Source organism: Rhopilema esculentum, chromosome 10, assembly GCF_057945365.1.
Source record: "Rhopilema esculentum isolate cy_ngs chromosome 10, ASM5794536v1, whole genome shotgun sequence".
Lineage (NCBI taxonomy): Eukaryota > Metazoa > Cnidaria > Scyphozoa > Rhizostomeae > Rhizostomatidae > Rhopilema > Rhopilema esculentum.
The window spans coordinates 14,723,116-14,750,141 of record NC_142824.1 but is presented as its reverse complement, the minus strand read 5'-3'; the positions used below and the strand labels follow the sequence as shown (position 1 = coordinate 14,750,141).

The following is a 27,026-nucleotide window of genomic DNA, read 5'->3' as shown; positions in this document are numbered from 1 at the left end:
TTGTTTACGTAGAACTATTTTGGACTTTTGACCCTGTTATAATTAGATATGTTTAGCGTTGTTTAGGCATGTCCTCGGGGACACGTGATATTTCTTCTCGTGATAAGCGTGTCTTCGAGGATTTGTAATCGTAGCCCTACATAAGCATTGGGCGTGTTTTACCCACGTGTTTTACCCACGGATAGAAAGAGAACAGCATCGTTTCCTATTGCTTAGAATCTAGATTTATATTGCAAGATCTTATTAGTATTTCATGAGAGTCGGATTATTTATTCCATATTACCAAAAGTTGTTCAAACCTTCAATGATAATCGTTGAAGCATATTCTCGTTGCCCTTTATTATGGTATGGTACTTCTTATTCAGAATACTTGGACGCTAGGCAACTGAATACATAAGTTAAGTTTGGTAGAAAGCACTTTTTGCATACATAAAATCTTTGATTGACAGGTTTGAACAAAAGGCGTTATCAGGAAAATCTGGAAACAGATTCGTTGCTATCTATTGTACTCATCTATGCATCTCGAATATAATTTTAACTAGCACAACGTTCATAGCCTTTTTTAAGGGAAATAGGCTACGGGGCAAGCCTTTGTTCATCTAAAGAGAAGGACAATAGTCTCTTGTAGAAACAATTGAAAGTCAATGGGGCTGCAGGGGGGAAATGCAGTCTTGTTAGTAAATTAAAATGCCCTGATAACGTCTTTTGCGGTATAATTTTATCCAGCACCTATAATGTAGCCAGTACATAAAACACTACCTTATTTAAAGACATTTTTGGAAAAAAGACGCAGTAGAGCTCAACCAGCTATCTGCATTATGGATGGCGATGATATTTTTCGTGGTAGTACGCAAGTTCTCGCTATTCCAAGAATATAAAATGACAAAGGTTCAACAAATTTGCACGTGCAGGACAATAAGGTTTTTTTTACGAAGGCTTAATACAGCCTTCAAAAGTTCCAGTCAAATGGAAAATGTAGATAAACATTTGAACTAAGGGAGTGGGCTTGAAATTAGTTGCGTTGTATCTGTTCAATTTTTATGCATTTTACCTGCATTTTTTGCATTAACTTACTTCATGAGGTAAAGTATATATAAGGGAAACAGATCTTGCCACCAATTTGATCTCGGGAATGGCTGTAATTGTTATCCTACCTCGAAAGATCATTTGGTTCCCTTATCCAACGTCCCCAGTCACGTATCTACCGAAGAAAGCGTTCTTAATTCTATTTCAACTAAAAATACTGTTAGATTAATCAATTGTACAATTTTCAGTCAAACTAAGACATTACTAAATATGCATGAAATTTACAGCCACAAAAAGTTTAGTTGTATTGGCAGAATGAAGTAGGTAGGAAACCGAGAAATTTAGAATCCACTCAATCCTGGGTGTATAGCTATAAAAAGTTCAATGGGAAGCAATAGTAGCTAGCTTTGATTTTCCGCATTCACGATCTATAATATAATCACTGCAAAGAAGTTTGGAACACAAAATGGTTACATTGTAGGGGCGAATTCAGCTGTCCCTTCTCTTTTTGGAAAAATATTGATGTAGTCACAGGGGTGTCGCGTTCGGTTAATCTGTTAACATTCAATCTCTTAAGGCAGTCTGCCACATATTTTACTCAACTCTATTTCACAGGAGTGAAATTCATGCACTGCTGAGCTTTATCGATACTTAAACGATTTAAACCAATCAGAGATAACATTGATTCCAGAGCATTTGAATCCACCAGCTGTGTTCCCGTTGTAGTGAAGCTGTGGCTAGAAACTTTGGCTCCCTGTTTGGTTTCTGCAACAGAAATGTCAACAGCGAAAGGAAATGCTTCCATTGTCATCATTCAATTCCAGTAATTATTTTTGCCATTCCCGATAGCTTTATCTCGCAGCTTCAAGTGTCGTCCACTACGGCAGTTAGGCCAGCCCTTTGCAAGCAGCGTAATCCGTTAAGGCGGGAAGACCTATTGTTCATATTAGCCAATCAGGACAGACGGCCTTTAAGTGGATGCAGTGTTTTAGGTAATCCAGAGACCATTATCAAGAATCAGGCACCGTCGCAATGGTACTAACTTCGTTTGTCAGATATGATTTTCCTGACAGTCAACGAAACTTGGCGATTATGATTTCAGGTAAAGCTTTACCCTGTGTCAAATTTCCTACGACTTTTCAAAACAAGCCTCAACTGCATTTCACAATGAGCTCCAGATCTTTTCTAAAAAGGGGGTATTCAGGGATGGAAAAAGAGGTCAATTGAAAAATAGTGCTGCTGGTTACATGGTTTTAGAAGAAACGCGACAACTTTGTATTCTGAAGACTACGACGAATTTCTACCAACCTTTTTACATCTGCGGCAACCTTCGCAATTTCATTTCTGGGGATTGCATGTTGCTGGTTAGCAAAGACCGAGGTATAACTTTTTGTTGGGGGGAGGGGTGGGGGCAGCCATGATAAAAAAACTTAAAAACAACCATATCTTAGAAAATACAAGTATTTTACTTATATCAGTTTAGTTTTTGGGAGGCCAAGGCCCTCCCCGGCTCCCCGGTATCTCGGTCCTTGCTGGTTAGTGAAAGGATCTCGTAGTTAGCATTGATCTTACCAAGGTAACAAAGAATTTCTTGCTTTTTTAAAATTGCTTTGAAAATGTCTTATATTTTTTCATGAGACATCATTATTACCTAGTTTTAAACCTTCCGGCTCTGTCTGGACAGTCCCGATATCAGGACTTTCTCCCGACCACCCGAACTGAAAAATTTTGTCCCAATCTGAAGAAGATCCATCCCACTAAGTTATTCACTTAACAGAAAGGATGCAGTAGAGAAAATTGCTTCAAAATTGCCTTCTCCAGCGAACAGAAAGCATCAAAATTGAAAAGTTTTTCCTTTTCTTCGGTGGCAATCATGGTCCAAGCTCAACGAGTGCCAAGCTTGGGTAGCAACTATATTCAGTGCTTGTCCGGATATGAAGCTCTGTAGTATTGGAAGATCTGTTATTATCATGAAATAGAAGTTGCGAATAACGTGTCATTGAGTCAGGTTGACATATTGTAATAGAGAGGTGTGTATCAGTCACTAATTCAGGAATATATTTTTTCGAAATGAGGTAAATTTGTTGTGCAAACCAACACCCCCACCCCCCTCAACAACAAGGCCCCTCTCGCGACGGCCCTGTGTAGTGGAATGGCATTATGATGCACATTTAATCGTGTAACCTGTATGACGCTTTCCCGAACTTTGAACATTGTTAACGATAGTATTCAGGAAAAATGAAAGATGTGAAACACAAGGCAAAGTGATGCATATTCCAAGTAATTTTGGCAGGCCAAAAGTGAATTCCAACTAATTTGTTTTAGCTCGTGTATAACTCTAATTGCCGAAAATTTGAGAGTTATGGGACTTTATAAGACTTTTCTATCTATAGGAGCAAAAATCATATTTCTCTTTGATAGGAAAATTTTCTGGTAAAGACAACTGTTGGAAAGAAATATTTTGCCTAAATCATATTTGGTAGAGGATAGACCGCCCATTTCAAAGAAAATAAATTTTCACTCTTAAGAACAAAGGAACATTGCTTAGGCTACCGATGGATGGGTCAGTCAGCGCATTGCTGGTTGAGTGAATCAAATAGAGTCCGTTTAAACTTTAAAAATAGAAGATCATTGACCTTCTGTTGAACAAACGATGAATAAATTTTAGAGCTCAAACTAATAATATCAGCAAAAAATTCCTTACCGGCTTCTAAATTTTGAAGCATTCCATCCCATGAATCACGAAATCCATTGCTACCTTCTTTGTATGTGATCCGAATATAGTCAGATCCTCCGCCTTCTGCCATAAATGCCTTGATTGGATAATAATTGTCTTTTGATAACTGTGCGGCATTCATCTCAACCGAACCTGGGTTAGCATAGCTAGAAATCCAAAATCGCTATATGAAATAATATTTTATGGAATACACGAAATTGTGCTGGTTTCAATTATCCTTTTCTAGAATATTTGGTGGAATGCAGATATATAGAATTCCGATAAGTACCTAGACAATGTTATTGTTATGTCACATAAGAGTACGTATAGGAATATTTACAACAACAAACATTCCAAAGTGGCAGAAGTGAAACATTGCTCTTAACATAAAGCCTTTCTTTGAAAGGTTTTATGGAACAAGTTGAAGTTTCTTTCAAAGAATATTGAACTGGTGCTTCCATAACATAAAAATCGTAGATTTATCTATATTCTACAAAATACGAAGCAATGATGACATTGGATAATGAGGTATCGATTCACCAACGCAATCTACAGTACTTGATGATAGAATTATACAAAACTACAAAACCAAACATAACCTGAACCCTAGTTTCATGAGTGAGATTTTTGAAACAAGAAATGTACATCATGATCTGTGAACTGAAAATTTCTTTGCATTCCAAAAGCCAGGACAACTTCTTGTGGTATAGAAACTGTGAGATATTTAGGTCAAAAACTGTGGTAAACACTACCTCACAGTATAAGAGATTCCCAATCATTGGCAACATTTAAAAAGAATTAAAAGCACACCCTATAGAATGCAACTGTAGACTTTGTAAGATATTTATTGCTGGGTTAGATTTGGTTTATAATATTATACCTTAAGCATGTTTAACATTGTACCATATATTTATTCTATACTAATTCTTCATAGATAGTTGGCCTTAATTAGCTTCTTTATAGCTATTAGATGTTCATTTAGTACGCCAACTTTAAACAAATTATTTATTATTATTATTATATCATTATATAAATGTTTTATAGAGTTGAGATCTCAGCAAAGCGAGCCGGCCCAACTACCTTGACCTTGTGCAAATAGGTTTTCTGAATGGCTTGTTTGTTGAAGAAAAAATTCAAGTGTGGAAATGAAGTACTTATTTAAAAAAGCTCTTTAGCTTTAATTGAAAAGTAAAGTTTTATGATTAGTTAGCACAATTTTGCTTAAAAATTATCAAAAAACACATACTTTTTGATGATGAATGATCCTAAACTTGACTCCACATTGTTCTTGGTAATAAAGAATTCACAAATCTCGTTGCACCACATTTTAAACTTGTAAACACCAGTGGATGGCACTTTCAAGTAGCCAATGTAGCGCAGCGCATAAGAGTTTCCGAAGTCTTGGTACTGGTATGGATCATACAATGAAGACTTGCATGTGAATGATGAAGGGCTACCTGGATAGCTTGGATTTCTGCTATACACAGACGCTATTGACGCTTCATATTCAAAACTGAAACTGTCGTATTTTTGAGCAAGCAAGCCAGTCCATTTGTAATGATCTTTAAAGATATAAAAATTCATCACTTCAAGTTGTCTCAAAATTAAGAGCTTTCATTCAAGGGTGAAATTCTTAGAATTTTGAGCATGTTTGTGTAAAACTTTGGCTTCCGCATACAAGAAATGAAAATGAAATAGAAAAAGATATCCGAAGATACCTAAAATATGTCCTCAAGCAAAATAATCTAAAGTGCTCAAAAACTGATCGCAACTGCTATTATCATTAAAATTTAGTACCTTATCAGTGGACTATCAGCAATTAAGTTTTTATGTGTGCAGAAAGGATACATACAGTGCAACGTTCGTTAATTCAGTTGACTGGGAGACTTTCTTCCCCTTATGCAAATACTCTCCCAATTCTTTGAGTTCAGATATTTTTGTCAAAAATGCCAACAATGCTTTCTAAAGAATGGCCAAGAATTCTGAGGACCTAGTTCTACAATGCTTGCCTAAATTAGTTAGAAAACTAATATTTTTAGTCAATTAGTCAATTGATCCTATTTTCATTTCATGTCCATGGAAATAGCTGAATGTTCCTCTCGCAAAGCAAGGTTGAAAAAAATACATATCAACCTTTCTGGCTTTTAAGATACAGGTTACATTCGAGTTATTAATTTGCGAGGAGAATGGAGAATAATCCAACATTGATGGAAAGGGAAGTAGCTAAACTGCTAATCTGAAAGAAAAGATGCTATTGGGTGTTCCAGAATTTTTTTCAAGCATTGTTTATACAGCAATAGTAATTTAACTGAGCATAGCATACCCATGGATCTGAGTAAGTATTGGCTTTCTATTGGCTTATTTTCTGTTCCATCAGGAAATTGAACGCCAAGCTTGAAATAATCATTTCCTGTGCAGTATCCAATATGATATGCTGTTATTTCATATCTGTATCCTTGGAGCAAATCTATTTCATTCGATGTTTTCCTAAATGTGATATACAAGAGATGGATTAGAAGAATAGTTGAAGTTGAAGAATAATTTACTAAAAGGATAATCGAAGAATATTGGCATTTTGAAATATTTTAAATTTTTGTGGTTTTTCTATTCGTTTTTTTCTTCTATTGTAAAAGACTTGTATCATTATCTATTTGGGGTGAATCAGTAGCAAACTTCAAACTTACAATTGTATTAGAATCATTATAGTTTGAAATTATAATTGCAGGTCTAAATACTAAGTTTGGGTCTTTCACATTAAATAAAGTTTGGGTCTGGCTGAGTACCGTTGGCCAGATTGAATCATTAGGGGCACTATTGCTTTGAAACAATTTGAGCGAAAGATATTGTTCAGTGGAATCATATGATTCGTATGATATCTTTTGGGGAGGGGGGTTGATGGGTTCAAGCAATAGTAACTACAACCATGTGGCCTTTTGAAAGTGTTCTGATTCCTCTACTTTAAACTGACTTTCGTTACATTCTTCATAATTAAGAAAAAAAAGAAATAAATAACCCTGACCGTGAGCTCCAGTCAATCCCGGTTTGGTAATTTACATCTATTAGTTTCATTGATCCACTAGGATTCTTGTAAATGTGGACTTGACATTGATTTCTACATACAGCAAAAAATTTGTGCTTTCCTGTTTGCGAGGAAACAAAAAAGGCTCGATAACGTCCGTATTGCTTTTTGCCTACGCACAGGCCATTTGTCTCAAAGCTGTTTCCGTTTTGCACATATGTTGGACAGCCAGGGTAGTTTGGAATGTTTTTTAGGGACTTGAAGGTGAAATAGTCACTTGACAACCAAGTATCAAAAACTGTTCCATGTCCTGGCTTGTAAAAAACTAGAAGGGAAAAATTGTTTAGAGTATGATTGATTGTATGGTGCTATTCTTAAAACTTTTGATATCATAAGCAGGCTATTGAAGATGGTGATGACTAGTTATTCTTTCTTTTGTACCTACGTTCAATTTCAAAAATATTCGAATTGAAAGCTTAGAATGCTTGAACAATTTTGCTGCAAAGCTTCCCATTATTTCTTCAATGTTGTGCCAAAGAAGGGGCTGGTGTTAAGGTCTAAGAAATATTAAATGTTTATTAATTTGCATTAGTTGATAGTCTATATACTTTGGTTAATATAGCAAGAGGCAGCCCCATCCTTTTTTAAAACCCTGTCTTTCAATACCCTTTTTTCTACAAGATATCGATTATTTTACTTTAACTTTAGAGCCTATGCTTGTTGATTAAAGACATATGACATATATTAAAATGGCTTGAGCCATCTGTCAATCAATATTAGCCAATCAGTAAGCGTGTGTGCTTTATCACGCTCACTGATTGGCCAATTGTTGACTGACAACTGGCTCAAGCTATTTTGGTATCTTCGATTGCCTTCAACTTGGAAGATGTTATTTAATGATATTAGCAGATGTGATCACAGAAGTAAAGAATATTGAAAGGCTTTTCAACAAACTTACTTGATGGTAATGACGAAGATCCGTAGACTTCATAAAGAACCAAATGCAGGATGTTGCATATAAGAAACAGCATATTCTAGAAAATATTTTCGAATGTTTTTTAGTGGATAAAACGGTATGCTAGTTGTTTTTTCATTTCAAGTAGTTTTAACAAAACTCAAAAGACACTCTGAAATTGCAAAGCATGTTTTAGCAACTTTTGTCCAGCACTCCGCGCATTGCGATGTGTCGGATGATGAAGTAAACAGAACTTTCTTTACAAGTGGGATCGAAATGATCTCCAGAGGAGTAATTATAAATAAGGTTAGATTTATGTTTTGGCCAATCAGCTACCGCAAAAACCCTAACGCAGTTGCAGGGCCGGCGAAACGTATTTGAAAGTGGAGGGGCCAAAATATCAAAGTCTTGAAAGGGCTTAGGAAAAGCCACCATCGCGGTTGGCGGCAAGAAGAATTTTAGATTCATGGTGTCTTAGGGATGGCCAGAAACTGTATCTAACACTAATTTTGATTGAAAGTGTCGCATAGTCGCGTCTATTGTGATGTTGACTTGAAATAGAAAATTTCTGCAAAGTTTTGAAATAACCACTATCATACAGCTCGTAATGAAACCTTTCTTTAGATTTTAAAAGTACCCGAAATAAGATGGGGGAGAAAAATAAATGAAACACGGATAAATAAAAAACATTAACGTTGTCGATATTTTCTCTTTCTTAGTAGGAATGGATTATCCAAACGATCAAACTCTGAAATTTTCTTGATGATACTTTCTAAGAACAAATCTGCCCATACTTTATTTCTTATATACTCAAAAAAGTTCTTTCCAGCTGTTTCTTTTTCTTCAAGAGCTGATTTCTCTCTTTTTGTAATGTTTCTGAGAAAGTTGTCGTTAACAAATAGACCTTGCGTGCCAAGTTTAGGCAATGGAAAGAAAGAAACTCCGTAAATTTGTGCTGGCTATTCTGGACTAGGTTTCTCGATCTATTTGCTAAGCCAAGCTGTTACTCGTTGTAAAACTTATAAAATGACCAATTTCTTCGATCTAATTCCCATCTTTTCCCTTCTATAATTCCAAAGACATAGCAACCAAGGTAAAGCTAAGGACACATTTAAGAGAATACCAGGCAAAGTTACTTACAGAATCATATACTACATTTATTCCACTTTTGCCTAAAATGCTTGTTTAGCCATGGCCCCCTCCCGGCCCCCCGGTTTCGCCGGCCCTGAGTTGAACAATCTAAGACCCTGTTTACACGGTGAAAAAGGATCAATCTGGATTGGGAGTGATCCAAAAATTTTGCAAGCGTTTACACGGGATCGATCCAAAAAAATATTGTGTTTACACGGGATGGATCCCGGATCGGACCGCAGGGCTTTCTAAGGAATGGTCATGAGTATTGCTTATGCCGTCAACGACAGAAAGAAAATACTGCTAAATTTATAGGAAGGCTGAGAAGAAAATGGCTTCGAATTTGAATGGTAGCAACAAAATGTGTTGCGATGAAAAGGGCCCTTCTCCTGAATATAACGATGGAGTAAAAACATCATAGGTCTGAGCCTGTTCGCTAAATTAATCAATAAACTCGCGATAAAAAAAATTCCCCTGTCTTGTTTTTTATTTCCCATCTTGTGAGCGAAAAGGGCGTGCAAGATTGTATAAATATAGAGCACCGTGTTCAAAGCACCTCAATCTGGAGAATTCATTAGCCTCGTTTCCTATCCGTGCCAATTTGGGATCGACCCCATCAATTTCGAGCGTTTAAATGAAGCGGGATCCATCCCAAACTGGATCGATCCTAAACTGGAACGCTCTCCAAAGCGATCCAAAATTAGCACGGATAGCTGATCGATCCCGAGCGCTCCCGTGTAAACGGCAGGCTGATCCGTACCAGTTTGGGATCGATCCCGGCCTGGATCGAACCCCTGTAAACTGGGTCTAAGCAGTAAAATGAGATTTTTCTGTCTACTCTTTTGTTTTAATGCAAACAGATTGTAAAATCCATAAGGAAATGTTGATCTTCCTTGCCCAGCAATTCCAAAAAGTACCATTATGAAAATTAGAAGTTCTTGCAACTTTTCAGAGAAATATAGCAATTATGTGCATTGCTTATAACATCCGAAATTTCTAATAAAATAAGTGACAAAGCATAACTATAGTGGAGTGGGTTCAAACTAGATATCAGACAAATAAGACATTATGACTTGTATAATGTTAACGTCATTATTTAAAGCATGCTCACCTGTACGGACTGACTGACTTTACTAAAATAAAGGCGCTACAATATCAACCAGGTATACCTGAACATCTGTTTTTCGCCTTCGTCATTGTAAATGATCTGCATGCGAAAACTGTTTAGCTATTCTTTTGCGGTACGTTAGGGCCATTTAACGAGACAGTGCATTCTAATTTCTCGAGAGAAATGAATGGAAGATGTTGCCACCTGCTAACTTGCGGAAAATCTATACCTAGATACAATAAATATGCTAGTGAATATGATTCATGGTATGAAGTTTCATTAGCATCATTATTGTAAATAATTCATTACATAGTGACATAAACTATGTTTAGTTACATCACATTTTTAAAACAGGAATATTCTACGTGATCGAGCTAGATCAAAGTAGATCGGAATAAATCAAACAAGATCAAGTCAGATCGGATTAAATCAAACAAAATCGAATCAAAGCAGACTTAATCAAACAAAATCGAATCATAGCAGACTAAATCAAACAAAATCGAATCATAGCAGACTAAATCAAACAAAATCGAATCATAGCAGACTAAATCAAACAAGATCAAATCAGAACAAACTAGATGAGACTTCTTCCGTCTACTCTAAGCCTGGGATATTGTTTTCATGCAAACAGATTGTAAAATTACAAGATCACGTTTATTGGCAATGATTATAGACATATTTTTTATCGTTATTAATCGTAGCAGACACTTGATTCTAGAGTTACCGTTTTATTTTTTTAGAGCACCAAATTTTAGGACTATATCTCCTAGCTTCTGAGAGTGCAATCTGAATATTAGTAAAATATTTCTTAAACATCTTAGATTATTGGTTGAGGAAAACATTATTACGTATGGTGCTACGGACTACGCATAGCATCACAATGAAAAACAACATTTGAGGGTATTTTTATATGACTTTTCTAGTTCAAGACTTTTTACACAAACAGACAAAAGGTTTATACAAGCAGACAATTTCTAGATTGTCTGGAACATTTTTTATTTTGGCGTTTCAAACAAATTTCAAGGAAGTTTTGTGATAGAAATTTCACAGTGCAGGAAGCAACTTGTCACCAAAGTGAAATGTTTTGTTTCTATAATGAGCGTTCAATTTTTGTCAAAAACTGCTCAGAACGTGCTACAGGTGTTTATTCATCATCATCCGGTACCATCTTCCATCAGAAGGTTGGCTACCATGACCCTCCAACCAGTGGCGGACTGGCAACCGTTTGACCAACCGTGAAAAATAGCCAAAAGGGCGCCAATAGGTGCTTAAGTTGCATAACTTTGGGTCTTGTAAAACTGGCTCGGAAAAACTTTGCTTTACCTGAGAATCAGTTTGTTGCAAACACTGTCATAAGAAACGAAACGGGGGGTCAGGGGCTGGCCCTCGGAAATTTTTCTAAATCACCCTATTTAGAATGTCAGAACATGCCCCATGTCGAAAATCAAAGCTTTTTATTCACGATTGGCATTGGCATGAAGAAGACTCTCTGTCAAATTGACTATATTTGAAACGTCTACACGGCTGGTCAAATTTGTAGGTATCAAGTGACGTATTTTCCTCAATTTCATGCATGAAATGATGTTATCAAATGATAGATTTTGAAAGTTGGACCAAAGCCCAAAGCCATTTTTCAGCTAGCGAGACACTTTTTTCATAATTTTACAAAGAAAACAACTTCTCTGGCCTAGGAGACGAAACTCTTTTCGATTAAACTCTATCTCGAAATCTTTAAAAATTTGACGAAATACATGACATCATTCTCATAAATTTTCGAAAGTTTTGCAGCATATCTTTGAAAAGAAGTAAAGAGGTGCCTCAACACCTGCTAGCCTAATGACTGTATTGCTCCTGCTTCCACGCTACAGTTGCAAATCATTTACAAAAGATATCATTTATGATCAGGTATTGAACATATGCTTTAAACCGTAGACTTGTCCGAAAGATATCTGATAACATATCTTGGACAAATGGAATTTAAGAGATCTTGCTGCCATCCGTTTTGCGCAAATTGATGAGTTTGCAGATTGATGGCTCCTTCGGTATGACAAACTGTGCGTAGACATGGTAAAATGGATAAAGAATTTCTTAAGAAAAGACACAGTCTCTATTCCGGAATATTTTAATAATAAAATTTGAAACCAGTTTCATCAAAACAGCCGGTTTAACTTTTCATTAAGTTTACAGAAGGTTCTTACATGAGGGCATCAATCTTCAATAAATTTTGCATAGAGTTTTTAAAAAGTTGTCGAGATTTTTGGCTTCAATTAGTCATAGTTTTTTAGGGTACAGAACTCCTGGTTGTAACGTACAAAAAGCATGATGCATAGGAGATTTTAGTTGAATCGCAAAGTAAAATAGCTTGCCAACAACAGGACGTTGAGAAAGTATTGTCCTTTATCATACCTAGAGCAGTTCTCACTATTAAGGGATAGTTTATGGCCCAAAGAAAAAGGACTGTTATTCAAGAGAGATAAGACAATGAATATGCACATATTATGTCATCAAAAACAGCATTATTTGAAAAACCCCCTTCTCCCTGAATAATTATTTTAACAAGCTTTAAGAAATAACCATAATGACTGTTACCGTTTGTGAAATCCCCCCCCCCCCCCCCTCACTAACCCATCTTTGATTACGTAATGACCGAACGTTACCATACCCAATGGCCAACACACCGATAATTTTATCCAGTTATAACTATTTTGATTGATTTGAAAGAGCACAGGGTAGTGCTCAATTAATTTTTCCAATGCGCGAGCCCTCTCAGTTATTCGATATCAGATACTCGAAATAATTCGCATTAGTCATAAGTCAAAAAATTAATATGGTTAGTCAAAAGTCATGGGTTTCACAAACAGTGCGCGAGTTAGCTAGTGAAAACCCCTACTACCCCCTCAACAGATATCGAATTAATTCAAGAATTGCGCACTTGCTTGGAAAAATTAAAAGCTAATGAGGGTTGGAAGTGAGAGTAGGCTTTCTGGCTGCTACCACATTAACTGCTGCCAATAAAAAAAATATGAACATTTTTTTGGCGCTGCGAAATTTAAAAATGGCTTTAAAAAAAGCAAAAGATTTTAAGAAATAAAAGCTTTTTCATCTGAATCTCTTTAGAGTTAAAAACGTAAGAATAAGATGGAACAAGATGGAGAATAAATACTCATTTGTGGATCGAATTCTCCATCTTGTTCTTTTGGACGTTTATTCTAACGTTATATGCTCTGAAAAGTTTCAGACGAAAAAGATTTGATATGTTTAAATTGTTTTGCTTTTTTCAAAGCCATTTTCAAAACAAAATATGTTTTTCTCAAGGTTCTCAAAAATCTTGCAAAAATTGCTGATGAAAACTTCGTCTTCAATGAATTTTCTAAACTTTTCATGGAAACGTACTTGAGATTGGAGGTCAATTTGTGATTGTAATCAGTTATAGTTTTATCCGAAGGTTAGTTGCCTTTTGAAGGTTTTCAAGTTTTTGAAAAAATAACTTAGGGGCAAAGGGCGCACCGGGAAATTTCCCGGTGTCCCAGTGGGCCAGTCCGCTTCTGCCTCCAACTATCCCAAAATCTGAGTTTTGGTTTGTTGTCATGGTCATAGGTAAAACTAATGGGCTAATAGTAGAGATGGAATCCCGGAAATTTCAAGAAACCTTGAACTAATTTCTTAAGAAAAAACTTTCAACATATTTCAAGCCCATGAAAAAATTACACGTGCTTTCGTGATTGACTATGCTTTAATAGTCCAAAAGCAATACAAAATTTGATTTTAAAGAGGCACTAACACAAAAATTATGATAATTAAGTGATTTTCCGAATGCATGGAGGTCCGTCTATGTAGATATTATGTAATTTGTAAGTACAAACAATTTTGTGTTAAACGAGACGGGAACAGAAGTATGGTGGTATGATTTCGGTGAAAGCCATGGTGCAAGAAATGGTGCGAGGAACAAGATTTGGTCGTTTATACCGACGACGAGCACTGAAGACGTTTCTTTTGCTTCCACCTGCACTAAAACGGTCTATCGCGTCCTCCATCTACTTTTACAAGGGAAACGACGACCACCCATTGAATCAGCCGGGGCAGCAAGCCCCGACCAAGAACTGCCAAATGACGTCCAACACTTAGTTTCCGCGCAGCAGACCAGAAAAGGAGTGGGACAGGGCCGTAAATCCCGGGGCGGACGGGGGGGACTGGACCCCCCCCCAAAAATCTGGAGCAAAACGATTTTTTTGGAGAAATTACCATCATTTTTCTTGAAAGAAAAAAATCCCTGGTAGCCGGGTTAGAACCAAACTGCGTTTTTCTGTGTTATTGCAACAAACCTCAGCCACTAAGGTTATTTTTGTTAGCAGAGTGGTTTTTATAATTTCTACAAGATAAAAACTTACCGTTTTTTACCGTTTTATTTTTGAAAACAAAGTATGAAATAAAAAGAGAGCAATCTGTCATTTTATTTGACCTATTTACTAACTTATTTACATACATTTCTATTATTTGTCTATTATTTGCTTTAATTTAGTAAATCACTTTTTGTATCATTAAAATGTATTTATTTTTTATGTGTAAACATGGCCTACTGAAATCAGTCAAAATAAGGAAGACGCACATTTCTGTTCAGAAAGTAAATTTCTACCAATCAATACAACAGCGTCCCATATTTCCCCAAAGTCAGACACTAAGGTTTAAGCATGACTCTTCCCCTCCAAAATTTCACCCAATAAACAATAATCTGTGTTCTTCTGAGAAACGCCGAACTTTCTATCCTGAGCGATTCTAGTATTTTATTAAATTTAGTCTGGGGGATGCTTTTTTAGCCTTCCTAGAAGGTAAAATTTCAAAAATTTTCTTCCGCGTCGGACCCAACCATGGTGGGTCCTCCTACGACAGTTAACTTGATTCTTAGCTCCCAAGGTTCAATTTCTTGGGGCCGTCTCTGAAAAATGTTATCCATCCAATTATAACAACAAGTCCATGTACTAAGGAATATCTGTAAATACCTTCTATAGAGCAGAAAGTCTTGAGAAATCCAAAATATTGACTTTTGTTTTTAAAGTAATTTGCCCCTCAACTGTTTCCATAACACATAACACATACCCTTGTGGTGCCATGCCCACTGCATACTTTATATTCATTTGCTCTGCTGACCCCTCCAATTCACATGACAGATTTACGGCCCTGGAGTGGGATATCAAAATGTATATCCCAATCTTCAAAGTTTCGAAACTTCACTTCCACAGCGAGTACAGGAAAACGAAATATATTTTCGGGTCTTTCAGCCCCCAACCTGGGGCTCAAAAATTGTCGTTGAAATCTTCGTATGCAAAAATTTGCGTCAGTGCCTCTTTAATGGCCCTGGGCGCACTGAACAAGATTTTAGGAAAAACTTCTGTTGTTCATGGACAAAAGGGATAAAGCTTGTTAGTAAAGAAATGCATATTTTCCAGTGTGTCCACCCAAATTGCCACTGAACCAATTTCACTAATCCTTTAAAGATTCCGTCGTTCTGCCCCAGAGCAGGACGAACTCTGGAAAACGGAAACCATAGCAATTAACGAATATTTTCACGCCACAGCCCACACCAAGTCAAATGTGTGCTTTGTTTTAAACCACTTTACATCAACCAAACAGCAAACAACCATTTTACACACCAACTGTAGAGCGCTTGAATTTCTAAGCGGAAATCAGATTAACTCTGTCAAACTTGAAAAAGTATTCTCGATTTTCCACTTTGACAAAGATAATGAGTTTTATGTCAGAAACCAGTGCGCCCAGTGTCAATGTTAGGGAAAGGCTCATGAGCCTATAGCTAGGCCCTAACAAGGGAGCCCTTTGTTAGAAAGGATTAGGAAGCGAGAGAGGAAAGATTAAGTATGTTTACTTTTGTTTTGAATAAAGATAGGCTGTAAGAGTCTGGGGAAAAGGAAGGGCGTAGAGCATTCCAAAGTTTACATGATCTAGGAAGGAAGGGAGAGTTGTGGGATTGAGTTCGTTCCTTAGGCAAAGAGACTTTGAAAGGGTGATCACTGGAAGAGTGTATGGTATTCTGTGTATGTCTCAAGGGACCTGGGATCATATCTCGGAACTCCTGAGAGTAATGGCTAAAGGGAAGAGAGCAGATAGGCTTACTGTGGCAATCATAGTGAATTCTTCGAGGAGTTACCTACAAGAAACCAGCCAGCTTCCTGCAGGTAATCCTCGCCGTCAAGTTGCAATATTAAGTGTTCAATTGTACATGACCAACAAAAAGAGAACCCACTGTGAAACTATACATAATTGAGAGGGACCGATATTTTTGTGCAATTATTGCTAATAGGCAAATAGTACCTGCAAAGGCTATGCCGTTGTTTACCCTGCTGGTTTATCTATAAGGTCTATTGATACATGATTCTATTGGTGTTTCAAAGCAGATTTTCCGAAGTAAAGCATTCATTGAAATGGCTCATTTGAAGTTCACTGATATAACTTGAAAACCGCAACTATTTCACTCTATGGGAAATGCTTCACAATAAGCTACTATGACTCACAACAAAATTTCAGGAAATTGTAGGAAAGTAGATATGTGAAAAGCACTTTAGTTATCGACCACACTACTCGAAGCCCAATCGATTTCTAAGGGCTTTATGAAATTTGCACTTATAGGTGATACATTGATGACAAGCAAAACAAATGCCTGTCACGCATAATGAAATTTCCTGCTTTTACTTTTTTGTTCAAAAACTGGATCCCTGAATAGCTGGATATCAAGCTAAATATTTGTTCAGCTAATAATCTCAAAAGTTTCATGAAAGAGAGCTCAAGATGCAAACTGTTTCTACTTCTAGGCAGGGAATTTTCCACTACAATCTAAGGACCTGGGTAACCAAAAATTTTAATGCTTAGAATGAAAGTATATATATAAGGGATCAAGATTCCGAGTTGGGACATTTTGGAAAATTGGTTCTTGTCACGTGACAGTGACGTAATTGATCGAGCGACAAGTCACGGTCAGAAAAAAGTAAACTTTTCGAATTTTAGATCTAAATACATTTTTGGATTGCTCTTTCAAAGTTATTCCGACTTTATAAAAGAATCATAGCCCTACAACGTACGGTTCCAAAGTCATAGGCGTTTAAAGTTGCAGTTAATCAGGGGGTAACGTTGTATAATTCTAATGGTATGTTTGTCTGTCTCAGATGAATTGACAAAAGTTAGCCAGAAAATAATAACAAGCCTGATTTCTGCTTCTATTACAGTTATTTTAAAGCACATTTTATGCTACAAATCGCGGGCTTTAGATGAATTATTGAGCTTCTTTCATTGCATGTTGCCCCCCGATTTTTTTGAATTTCAAATTTCCTTGTTGGTATAAGAATAAATCTCTCTCCTGAAACTCTTTCAGATTTAATGCAAATGCAAGAGTTCGACTTCATTGCAGATGGTGTTCTTCGATGCAAAAAAGGCTCTGATGCAGAATTCACTGTATCTTTTAGAAAGTTATTGCAGATAAAACAAAGCTGGGTTTGCTTGAGTCACTTGGGCAGGGCAGAAAGCTGGCCGAAGATGGTTTAAACAACGTCAGAAAGTTTGTGCGTTCGGTGATCTATTCCGGCAAAAATAATGAAGATTACGTGGAAACAAAATTCGCTGGTACAAAAGCTTGAAAAATAAGTCGTCGATGTCTTTGCCCCCAGATCCCGATTCTGCTGTCCAAGTTATCAAACGAGCTCACTGCCAGGCTTATGTATGGTATCGTTGCGGGCAGAGGACCATTAATTATCTTGACTTGGAGAAATTTGGTTGGAAGATTCAAGATGGAGATGTGAAGCTGGTCGGGTTCGTTGGCAATCAATTTCCGCCATCAGTCAAAAGCATTCGTGAGAGAGCAAGCAAAAGATGGAAGTTTGGGTGATTACGACAGTTGTAATTCAGAAAAATGCCCCCCAAGAAAAAGGCTCGAAAACAGGTTCGAAAACGGAGAAGAAGAAAAAAACAGGCTTAGATGATCTACCGCCGATCAACCAAACTATATCCGATGAAGCAGAAGACAGCCCGATGGCAGAAACAGCGATTATCAACAGCGGAGAGGAAGGGGATAAAGAATCTGATTAGGACAATTCAAGTGACGAAAGTGAATGGGAAGTATTTGACTTTATGTCTAGGGAGGACTCTTGTGACGAGTGGCTGGCTACCTTAGACCATTTTTTATTGGTCAGGTATGTTTTTACATAGTTTGTTTCTATTACGGATCTTAGTGCTACCCGTAAAGCTGCATTCACATTTATCGCGGTATGATGCGGCGCACTGCGGCATGATGCGGAAAAAACGCGTCGGTCCTGTTCACACTTGACGCGTTCTCTCCCTAGCGTTTTTCTGTAATGGCGTGTAAACAAGACGACGTTCTGCTAGCTCTGGCCTATCGAAATCGATTGATTGCGTTGAATTTATTGGAAAAAGGCAAAAGAAAGCGGTCTTCTTGGGTAAGAGAATTATGGAAATACCGAGAACAACAAGGCCACTTTGATAACTTGGTACAAGAGATGAGGCTAAACGACCACTCTATGCATTTCAATTTTTTCAGAATGCTTCCTTCTACTTTTGACGATTTGCTCAAATTAGTTGGACCTGTGCTGCTTAAAAAGAAGAGCCGATTTCGGGAACCATTATCCCCAGCATTGAGGCTTGCTGTAACATTGAGGTACTTAGCTACTGGAGAATCACAGGCATCATTGTCATTCAATTTTAGAATTGGCAGATCCACTGTTTGTGAAATTCTTGATGATGTCCCTGAAAAAATCTGGTCGATCTTATGTCCCATTTCAGTACCTGTTCCTCAAGATCAAAATGCTTGGAAAAAGATCGCAAATGATTTTTGGAATCTATGGGGTTTTCCTTTATGTCTTGGTGCTGTCGATGGAAAACATTGTGTTGTTGTTTGCCCAAACAACTCAGGCAGTGCATTTTTCAATTACAAAGGGTCTTTTTCCGTCGTTTTAATGGCTGTTGCAGATGCAAGCTATATGTTCACTTTAGTAGATATCGGAGACTATGGCAGACAGTGTGACTCTAGTGTCTTCAATAATTCCAATTTTGGTAAGGCATTAATCGAAAACAGTCTGGGAATACCCGACAGTGACTTTTTGCCTGGTACAACAGTGAGTAGCAGGTACTGTTTTATTGGAGATGAAGCATTTCCTCTTCGAGAAAATTTGCAACGCCCTTTTCCTGGGAAGGGTTTACCAGAGAGCTTAAGAATTTATAACTATCGACTTTCCAGGGCTCGCAGAGTAGTGGAGAATGCTTTTGGCATACTCTCAGCTAGATGGAGATTTTTGAGAGCACCTATTCAAGCTCAGCCTGAAAAGGCCAGTAAAAGCATCCTTGCAGCTATAGCCCTACATAACTGGCTAAAAAAGCACGATGACAGTCAAAAAGCGTACGGAAGGATTTACTGCCCCCCAGGTTACATTGATTATGAAGATGCCCACGGTATTCTTCATCGCGGAACATGGAGATCTGAAGTAACAGAGTCTGGCTCTCTTTCAGACATAAAGCAACTTGGTTCTAATAATCATAGTAGATCCGCCCAAGCTTTTCGACAGAAAGTCGCAGACTACTTTCAGTCTGCACAAGGAGAATTGCCTTGGCAGTATGATTACGTAAAAAGAACATCTTATGAGCCAATCAAATAAAATCGTTAGTTAACCTTGCTATTTCCGTTGCTTTATATATAATATTTTTTACCACTATACTTAAATTGAAAAACAAAAAAAGTTATTTCTCGTTGACCCTGGGGTGCTGAAAAGACAGGAGGGGCTCAGAATTAACAGGAAAAGGCGCCTTTTATTGAAAAAATGGGACAAGAATCAAAATGGGAAAAGCACATCACACATGAATAGGAATATCTGCTTTCATAAATAGAAATATCTGCTTTTCATAGTGCAAAACGAAGGCAACATGGGAGAAGCTCATCATAATAAAAAATTTCTTTAAGTCGCCATGAAAACAGCTCTTTGAAGCAATTTTTCTTTATTCAAGTCCACTCCAGGAGAACAAATATTTTGAAAGTAAATTTTGAAAAAAAATTAAAAATGTTTCGTTTTTATTGGTTTAACTTTACGACGAATGTCGTATCTATCCAGAAACTAAAATCATCTATTGTAAAAATTGGCATGTTAATAAGAGGTCCTTTTCAAAGGGTAGGGGCTTATTTAGAATTTTTAGTTCCAGATTAGGGGCCTATTTGATGAGATTGCTTATGCAAGAGGGGGGGGGAGAGGCAATTCAATAATACCACAGTGGTCAATAGTATCTCCCCTCTCTCAAACGGCACCCGATTTTAAAAAGACGCTATCTAATCTAATAATGTTATTCAAAATCGAAAAGGTTCTTAATGCTACCAAATTTACGTTTTACAACTGGCTCTCACTCAGCCACTTAACTTCATGTATAACTTGCTGGATTTTTATTTTAGCAAGGCTTTTTTGGTATTCACTTAGTTTCTTTAACTGTTTCCCGACACTTTGCCCAAACAAATCATCTTCATCAGGCTCCTGGCGACTGCATGCTGCTGCAATAAAGTCATTAGATTCTTTCAAAGCTTGTAACAGCAGCTCGTTACTTGTCTCTTCTTGACCCTTTCTGCGCTTTTTTGATTTACCTGTTTGTACAGTATTGGCAGGTATTGACGAAGAAGGTGAGGGGGCAGCAACTGATGCATCAATAGAGACGGTTGGTGAAAGAATCGGGGTAAAAGATTGGGTGTCTGGGGAAGAGGTTTGCTTTAAACTGGATGACAGGGTCTCGATTTCCTCATCAGGCAGATTGACGAATGAATCCTCATTATCAGTTTGCAGCGTAGTTTCTTGTTCGGAGAAACGTTCGAAACCATAGGATGTCACTTGCAAATTGCTGGTAGTGGGCCTATGTTTTAGAAATGGATCCAAAAATTGCAACTGGGCAAAGAATGGCCACGAAGGCTCCAAAGGAACCCCTCCTGCACTCCCTGACGGCTTGTACTCTTTCTTCATTTTCATGTACCGGTCTCTCAAGTTTTTGAAAACTCTTTTCAGCATTGCAATATCTGTATGGCAAATAAAAAATTCTTAGCTCAACTAACAGTAAAATTTTGTTAAAACGAATAAAATTATAGAGTTTTAGAGAGTTATGTTGACACCTTCAGAAACCTAATAGCAAGTTTAAAATACAACGATGGCTTTTATTGAAATAATTTTAGACTGACATGGTTAACCGGACACGCCAAGCTGTTCATGCAGATTTTTCAGGATGTTTGACAGGATGTTCAAGGTTTGGGGTAGAACTACAGTTATCATAAGCCGAAAGCAAGCATATCAAATGTTCGATCTACGTCGTTAAATTTGTTGTTTTATTTTTTTTAAGGTATTGCTAAAGATGAGAGTAATAAGCAGCGCGAAATGATTGATAAAAACTCGTGCACAAACCTTCATTCAGTAGTTTTTGGTCTTCTTTCACATGGTTCAACGCATCGATGCAAACCATTTTCCAGGCATTTTCCCTAATACTGTCGTCCTTGTAATCTTTCCGCGATGTATCGTAAAGACAAGGATATTTTCTAACCGATTCAATCAATAACTCCTTGTTGACGTGTTTAGCAGCCATTTTGAACTAGTGATCTGAGCGTCACGAAGCGTTTTTGTTGGATTTTTTCAACTTTGCCGCATTGCAAAAAAACGCATTGGCACCAAGCTGTGCGTCAAAAAACGCACACCTTTTATGGTCCGCGGCATGAAAAACGCGACAAGTGTGAATGGACCTTAAGTGGGGCCCATCTCATTCTTGCAACTCAGTAAATAGCCAAAGCCACTAAAGAATGAAAATTGTACATTTTCTGTATATTCTTCAAATTAAATAACATTAAACCAACAAGGAAATTTGAAATTCAAAAAAATCGGGGGGCAACATGCAATGAAAGAAGCTCAATAATTCATCTAAAGCCCGCGATTTGTAGCATAAAATGTGCTTTAAAATAACTGTAATAGAAGCAGAAATCAGGCTTGTTATTATTTTCTGGCTAACTTTTGTCAATTCATCTGAGACAGACAAACATACCATTAGAATTATACAACGTTACCCCCTGATTAACTGCAACTTTAAACGCCTATAACTTTGGAACCGTACGTTGTAGGGCTATGATTCTTTTATAAAGTCGGAATAACTTTGAAAGAGCAATCCAAAAATGTATTTAGATCTAAAATTCGAAAAGTTTACTTTTTTCTGACCGTGACTTGTCGCTCGATCAATTACGTCACTGTCACGTGACAAGAACCAATTTTCCAAAATGTCCCAACTCGGAATCTTGATCCCTTATATATATACTTTCATTCTAAGCATTAAAATCTTTGGTTACCCAGGTCCTTAGATTGTAGTGGAAAATTCCCTGCCTGTTCGGAGTAACGCGAATTTGTTTTTTATAAAAGTACTAGGAAAGTTGATTATAAAACCCCCCATTGCATATCTTGACCTTAGTGTCTACTCGACACCATACTAACTTTCTTCTTGCTTATTTTCAAATTTGTGGATGCAAAATAAGAACAGATAGGCGGACTAGTTTTGTTTGAGAGGTAGATCTTGTGTAAACTATAAAGATATTCGCATATTCCGATTATCCGGTCTTAAAGCGGGAATTCAAAATATTTTCAATGAATTCAGCGTCTAACTGCTAGACTTCTTTCGTTGTGGGTGTTGCTGTATCAAGTTGTTTTGTCGACGTATGCATCGGGAATTTCGATTGTAGGTGTTTAATAGAGAGCAGTCAGGTATCTAATGTTTCGTAGCTAGATAATAGAAAGGCATATTATTATTTTGAAAATCATGGAATTCTTATAAGATTCAATGTTGACATCGTTTAGATTTGATGGAATGAAAGGCCCGACAATTTGATTGAAGTATATAATTTTTGTTCTCAGTTGGCAAATACGATATTTTCTTATTTAAAAGGTGTGTAAAAAGGAGGTAAATTTCTTACTTTTTTCAAAGCTTTCGTTCACTGAGCTGCAATTTTAAACCCATCTGTTTACACACCAGGAATAAAGTGATTGCAGGGCCTGGAAATTTTCACAAGCAATTCCTCGCAGGAAATTGATTACTGTTTGGCAGGAAATTTTGAGTGAAACCACTCAAAGGCAGCAAATCTTGTTACGTCAATTTTATCAAAAGAGGTACATGCCCAAAACACCTATGTGGATCATCAATTTTTTTGGATATTTTGCTATTGGCATTTTCATTATCATCGGCAGCTTAGGAGAATAAGTATCTTGGACCTCGAAATTTGACCCTAGCGCCATCCCTTTTTAACATTATTAATTTTAATCATTGAAATTTAAAGTAGTATTCTTAAATATTATGTAAATATTAAACGACTTGATTTGATGATGCAAATGAATAGCAAAATTAAAACCCATAGTCTGCATAGATCTATGATATGATATGAATTAAATCTTAGATCTTAGAGATTTCAGATTTCCTATCTTTATCCTTAGAAAAGGTATGCGAGTGTTGTGTTCAATTAAGTTGTCCTTCATCACAGAATACAGTACAAACAAAACGATTTCTATGTTTTTGACGATAATGTTTTTTATATGAGCCAAAACAGTAATTTGTTTGTATGACCATTTACAGCTACGATCAAAATTGAGGACTCGACTAACAATCAGTTGGTTGGTAGTATGATAGTTAATTTTTAGGACAAATAGTTAAACAGAATATGCAACTTGAAGTATCACTTGCAGTTGCAAGTTTGCTTTAGTTTTGCAGGAATTTTTGCTTTAGTTTTGCAGGAAATCTTGACTTTTTAATTTTGCTGCCAGGAAGAAAAGTCTTTTTTCAAGCCCTGATTGATAGTATCAGCTAGCTACATTCTGAGAATTGAATTAATTTAATAACACATTTTAAGGCGTGTCCAAGTTAATCTCAACATACTGTTACCTTTTCTTAATATCTTTTTAAAAGTGCTTCCAAAATTACCATGTAAAATGGCTGGGCTTGAGTTTTATTTCAAAACCATTTCCATAATATTGATTAAGGAAGCTTTCCGAATAGTTTTTGAGCTATCCTTCATTTCCAGACAATCTCAAGGCTCCGTATGGCCTAAGATTAACATGTCGCCGTATAGAGCTATATTTGAAGGTAGCACGGAAGGGCTGAAACATAATAGACTAAAGCACTTTTTTCCAACACTCTTCAGAGTGTAATTGCCGGATAATTTCTAAAGGTAAGTAGAACTTTCATTAGAACTCAATTAAGACGTTGGAAATTAGATTCTGTCAATGAATTTCGGCAAACATGTTAGTCACCAAGCCAAAATTTGGTCACATTTTGCAAAAACCTTGCCAAAGATAGTTGGAACGCCTTTTCCTGACGGCATGCAAGTAAACAAAGCAAGTCTAAATCCACCTTAACAATATATCTCTGTCGCTTTCTAAATTTTGCCCCCCCCCCTCCCCCCGTACAATGTTGGTTTATTTTCTCAATACCTTTATACAGCTTTTAGTGAAAATACATTCAGCATCAAAACAGCCAAATTGAGCAACATTTTAATGAGGGTTAGAGGGATTTTTCCGAAAAACTTTAGCTTTGCGCAAATGTTTCAAAAATTTGGGAAGGCAAAGCAACGTGGCAAGCATTGTAGGTTGTTGAAAATCCTCATTTTTTGCTAAAGGAAAAAGGACCCTTTTGAATAAGCCTCCTAGGTAGGCCCTACCTACCAACATAGGTAGGCCCTACCTCTGAAATATTTGTACAGTTTCTTTGTATCCTAAATAAGGGTAGCGGGAGTATTCAGTAAAGCTTACAAATGTGTGCTTAAAATCCTTGCGGTAAATGATAACAGTATGCCAAAACAGAAAGTGCAAACGATGAGCTTAGACCTATTAGCATGATTTGTGAATTCGTGACAAAAACTGATGGTTTAACAACAAAAGACGCTTCCATATCTCGAAAACCAATTATTTTACTCATGCATACTTGATCTAATCATAAAGATGCAATTAGATTTTTAAATCTAACTGCATACGAAAGCGTGCATGTTGACAGTAAAATTTAGTCACTCTGCTCAGTTTGGCCTAAGCCTTGCTATAATTTGAATCTACAATAAAATGTATCATAAACATCCACGCTGTCTTAAGTCGTGCGCATTTCATAGAAAATTGGCTCAATTTGAAGATGCTGCTAGGAGAAAGCTAGCTAAGGAAGCCCCCTCAAATTGTAATGGAGACAAAAGTCCGCTACTTACGAAATGAAGAGACTGTAATTGACTGGATTGGAGGTCAATGGTAATAGTCCAGAGGCTGGAGGGGGGCTATTGTCACCCTAGCGGAGAATTTACCACACCAACTTTTTCAAACGTGGTTTTGGCCGTAGATAACGAATTTGAATGTTGATCAAGTGTTTGAGGGGGCTTTTCTGAGAAATAGGGGGTCAAACCTCAAAAATTGGGGGTAATTGGTCTGTCAGGCACTGATTGCTTGTGGTGATTTTAATGTCAGTTAAAACATAATATTACTTATAATTAGCTCTTTATTAGTGAATTTGTTTATTATAAAACTATTTCCTATTTTTGGGGGGCCTGTGATCTTTTAACATATGTTGTCGAATGAAAAGACCTACAAATTGCATTTTTTAAAACACTTAAGGGAAAATGCATTTTCTCTGACAAGTATTTTAAAAAGTGCAATTGCCAAGAATTTTTCTAAGTATACGTTTAACTAAACCAACCATACGTTCAAACATGCCACCCCACCACGGACTTCTTTCTAGATTGAATTTCCATTCTATTCTTCTTGACTCCAACTCCCGCTGAATATCTTTATTTCTAAATATACGATTGATAGACTTGGCTGCTGCCTTAAAAGTTTTTGCGTTGACGGATACGATTAACTCTGGCGTACCTCTTCGAGCAGTAAATCGTTTTAAGCATCTTAAGAAAGACTGAGCTGTAAGGTCTTCTACCAATTCTAAATGTAAAGCGCGTGTTACACAGCATGAAAAAAGGGCGATATACGTTTTACGTGTTTTACCTTTTAACCCCTTGACATACAACGGTCCAGCAAAATCAACACCTACTTTACTGAAAGGCGGCGACTGCTTTACTCTAAAATTTGGTAACGGTGCCATAGGGGGTGCCTTATAAGCCTTACCCTCCAATTTCTTACAGATTATACAAGGCTTGATAAGTTTCTTAATGAACTGCCTCCCCTTAGTAATCCAAAACCGAGATCTTAATTCCGTTAAAGTGATACGAAGACCCTCATGCCCCATTAACGCATGGACATGTAGAACAACGAGTTCCGTGAAACGATGGTTCTTTGGCAATATTATAGGAAACTTGCTCTCAAAATCCATATCAGAGTTTGATAGTCTACCTACACATCTTAAAATACCACTCTGCTCTTCAATACGTAGCTGTTTCTTAAGCAATTCAAATTTTGGATCTTGTTTCAAGACTACCTGCGCATTAATGATCCACAACCTTTCCGCAGACAAGATTTCTGGTACAGTTACAGATCAAGTCAATTGTTCCTGTTTGTTCATTTTAGCTTTAAGATTATTTATGAATCGGCAGACATATGCAGTAACGCGTAAAAGCTTATCATACGAACTGTACTTATTGATGTCAATGAGTTGATCAATACCCTTAGAACTCTCCTCTCTAATTAACATGGAATTGACAACCTTCTTACGTTCCACAACTACTTCAGAAGGTTTACCTAAATCAATATTTGATGGCCAACAAGACTTATCCTGACATAACCAATCTGGACCATGCCACCATAACTCACTATCCTTCAAAATATTAGCATGAACCCCAAGCGATCCTAAATCTGCTGGATTATCTTTACCGGGACAATGTCTCCACTCTTCACTTGAAGGTAACCTTTGCAACGCTGTGCAAGGCACTCGATGTTCTCACCCAATCTTTGCCTTTTCCATTAGCACTCATTGTCTGCATTCCAGACGAACCAGCAAGGTTTGGCTTCAAGATTGATATGTGCGACTCTCGTACTTCAAGCTCGTTTCTGAACACTTCCAAAAAACACGAAAGGGATAAATCTTCAGA

The 27,026-nt window shown here is 37.0% G+C and overlaps 1 protein-coding gene across 3 annotated transcripts in view; it reads right to left on the bottom strand.

The window, feature by feature from the left end:
• The window catches only part of LOC135691913 (uncharacterized), a 30,625-nt gene extending 17,029 nt beyond the window's left edge, over window positions 1-13,596 (bottom strand). The window contains exons 1-6 of one of the 3 annotated variants that reach the window (XM_065209918.2): window positions 9,959-13,596; window positions 7,720-7,795; window positions 6,762-7,086; window positions 6,066-6,229; window positions 4,989-5,304; window positions 3,731-3,909 (exon numbers count right to left, since the gene is read on the bottom strand). In XM_065209918.2, the coding sequence (XP_065065990.2) occupies window positions 3,731-3,909; window positions 4,989-5,304; window positions 6,066-6,229; window positions 6,762-7,086; window positions 7,720-7,792 (1,057 nt within the window). In that variant the 5' untranslated portion in view covers window positions 7,793-7,795; window positions 9,959-13,596. Of the gene's footprint in view, window positions 1-3,730; window positions 3,910-4,988; window positions 5,305-6,065; window positions 6,230-6,761; window positions 7,087-7,719 lie in introns of all 3 variants that reach the window. The other 2 variants (XM_065209931.2, XM_065209925.2) reach the window with 2 other exon arrangements.
• Between the last annotated feature and the right edge of the window lie 13,430 nt (window positions 13,597-27,026).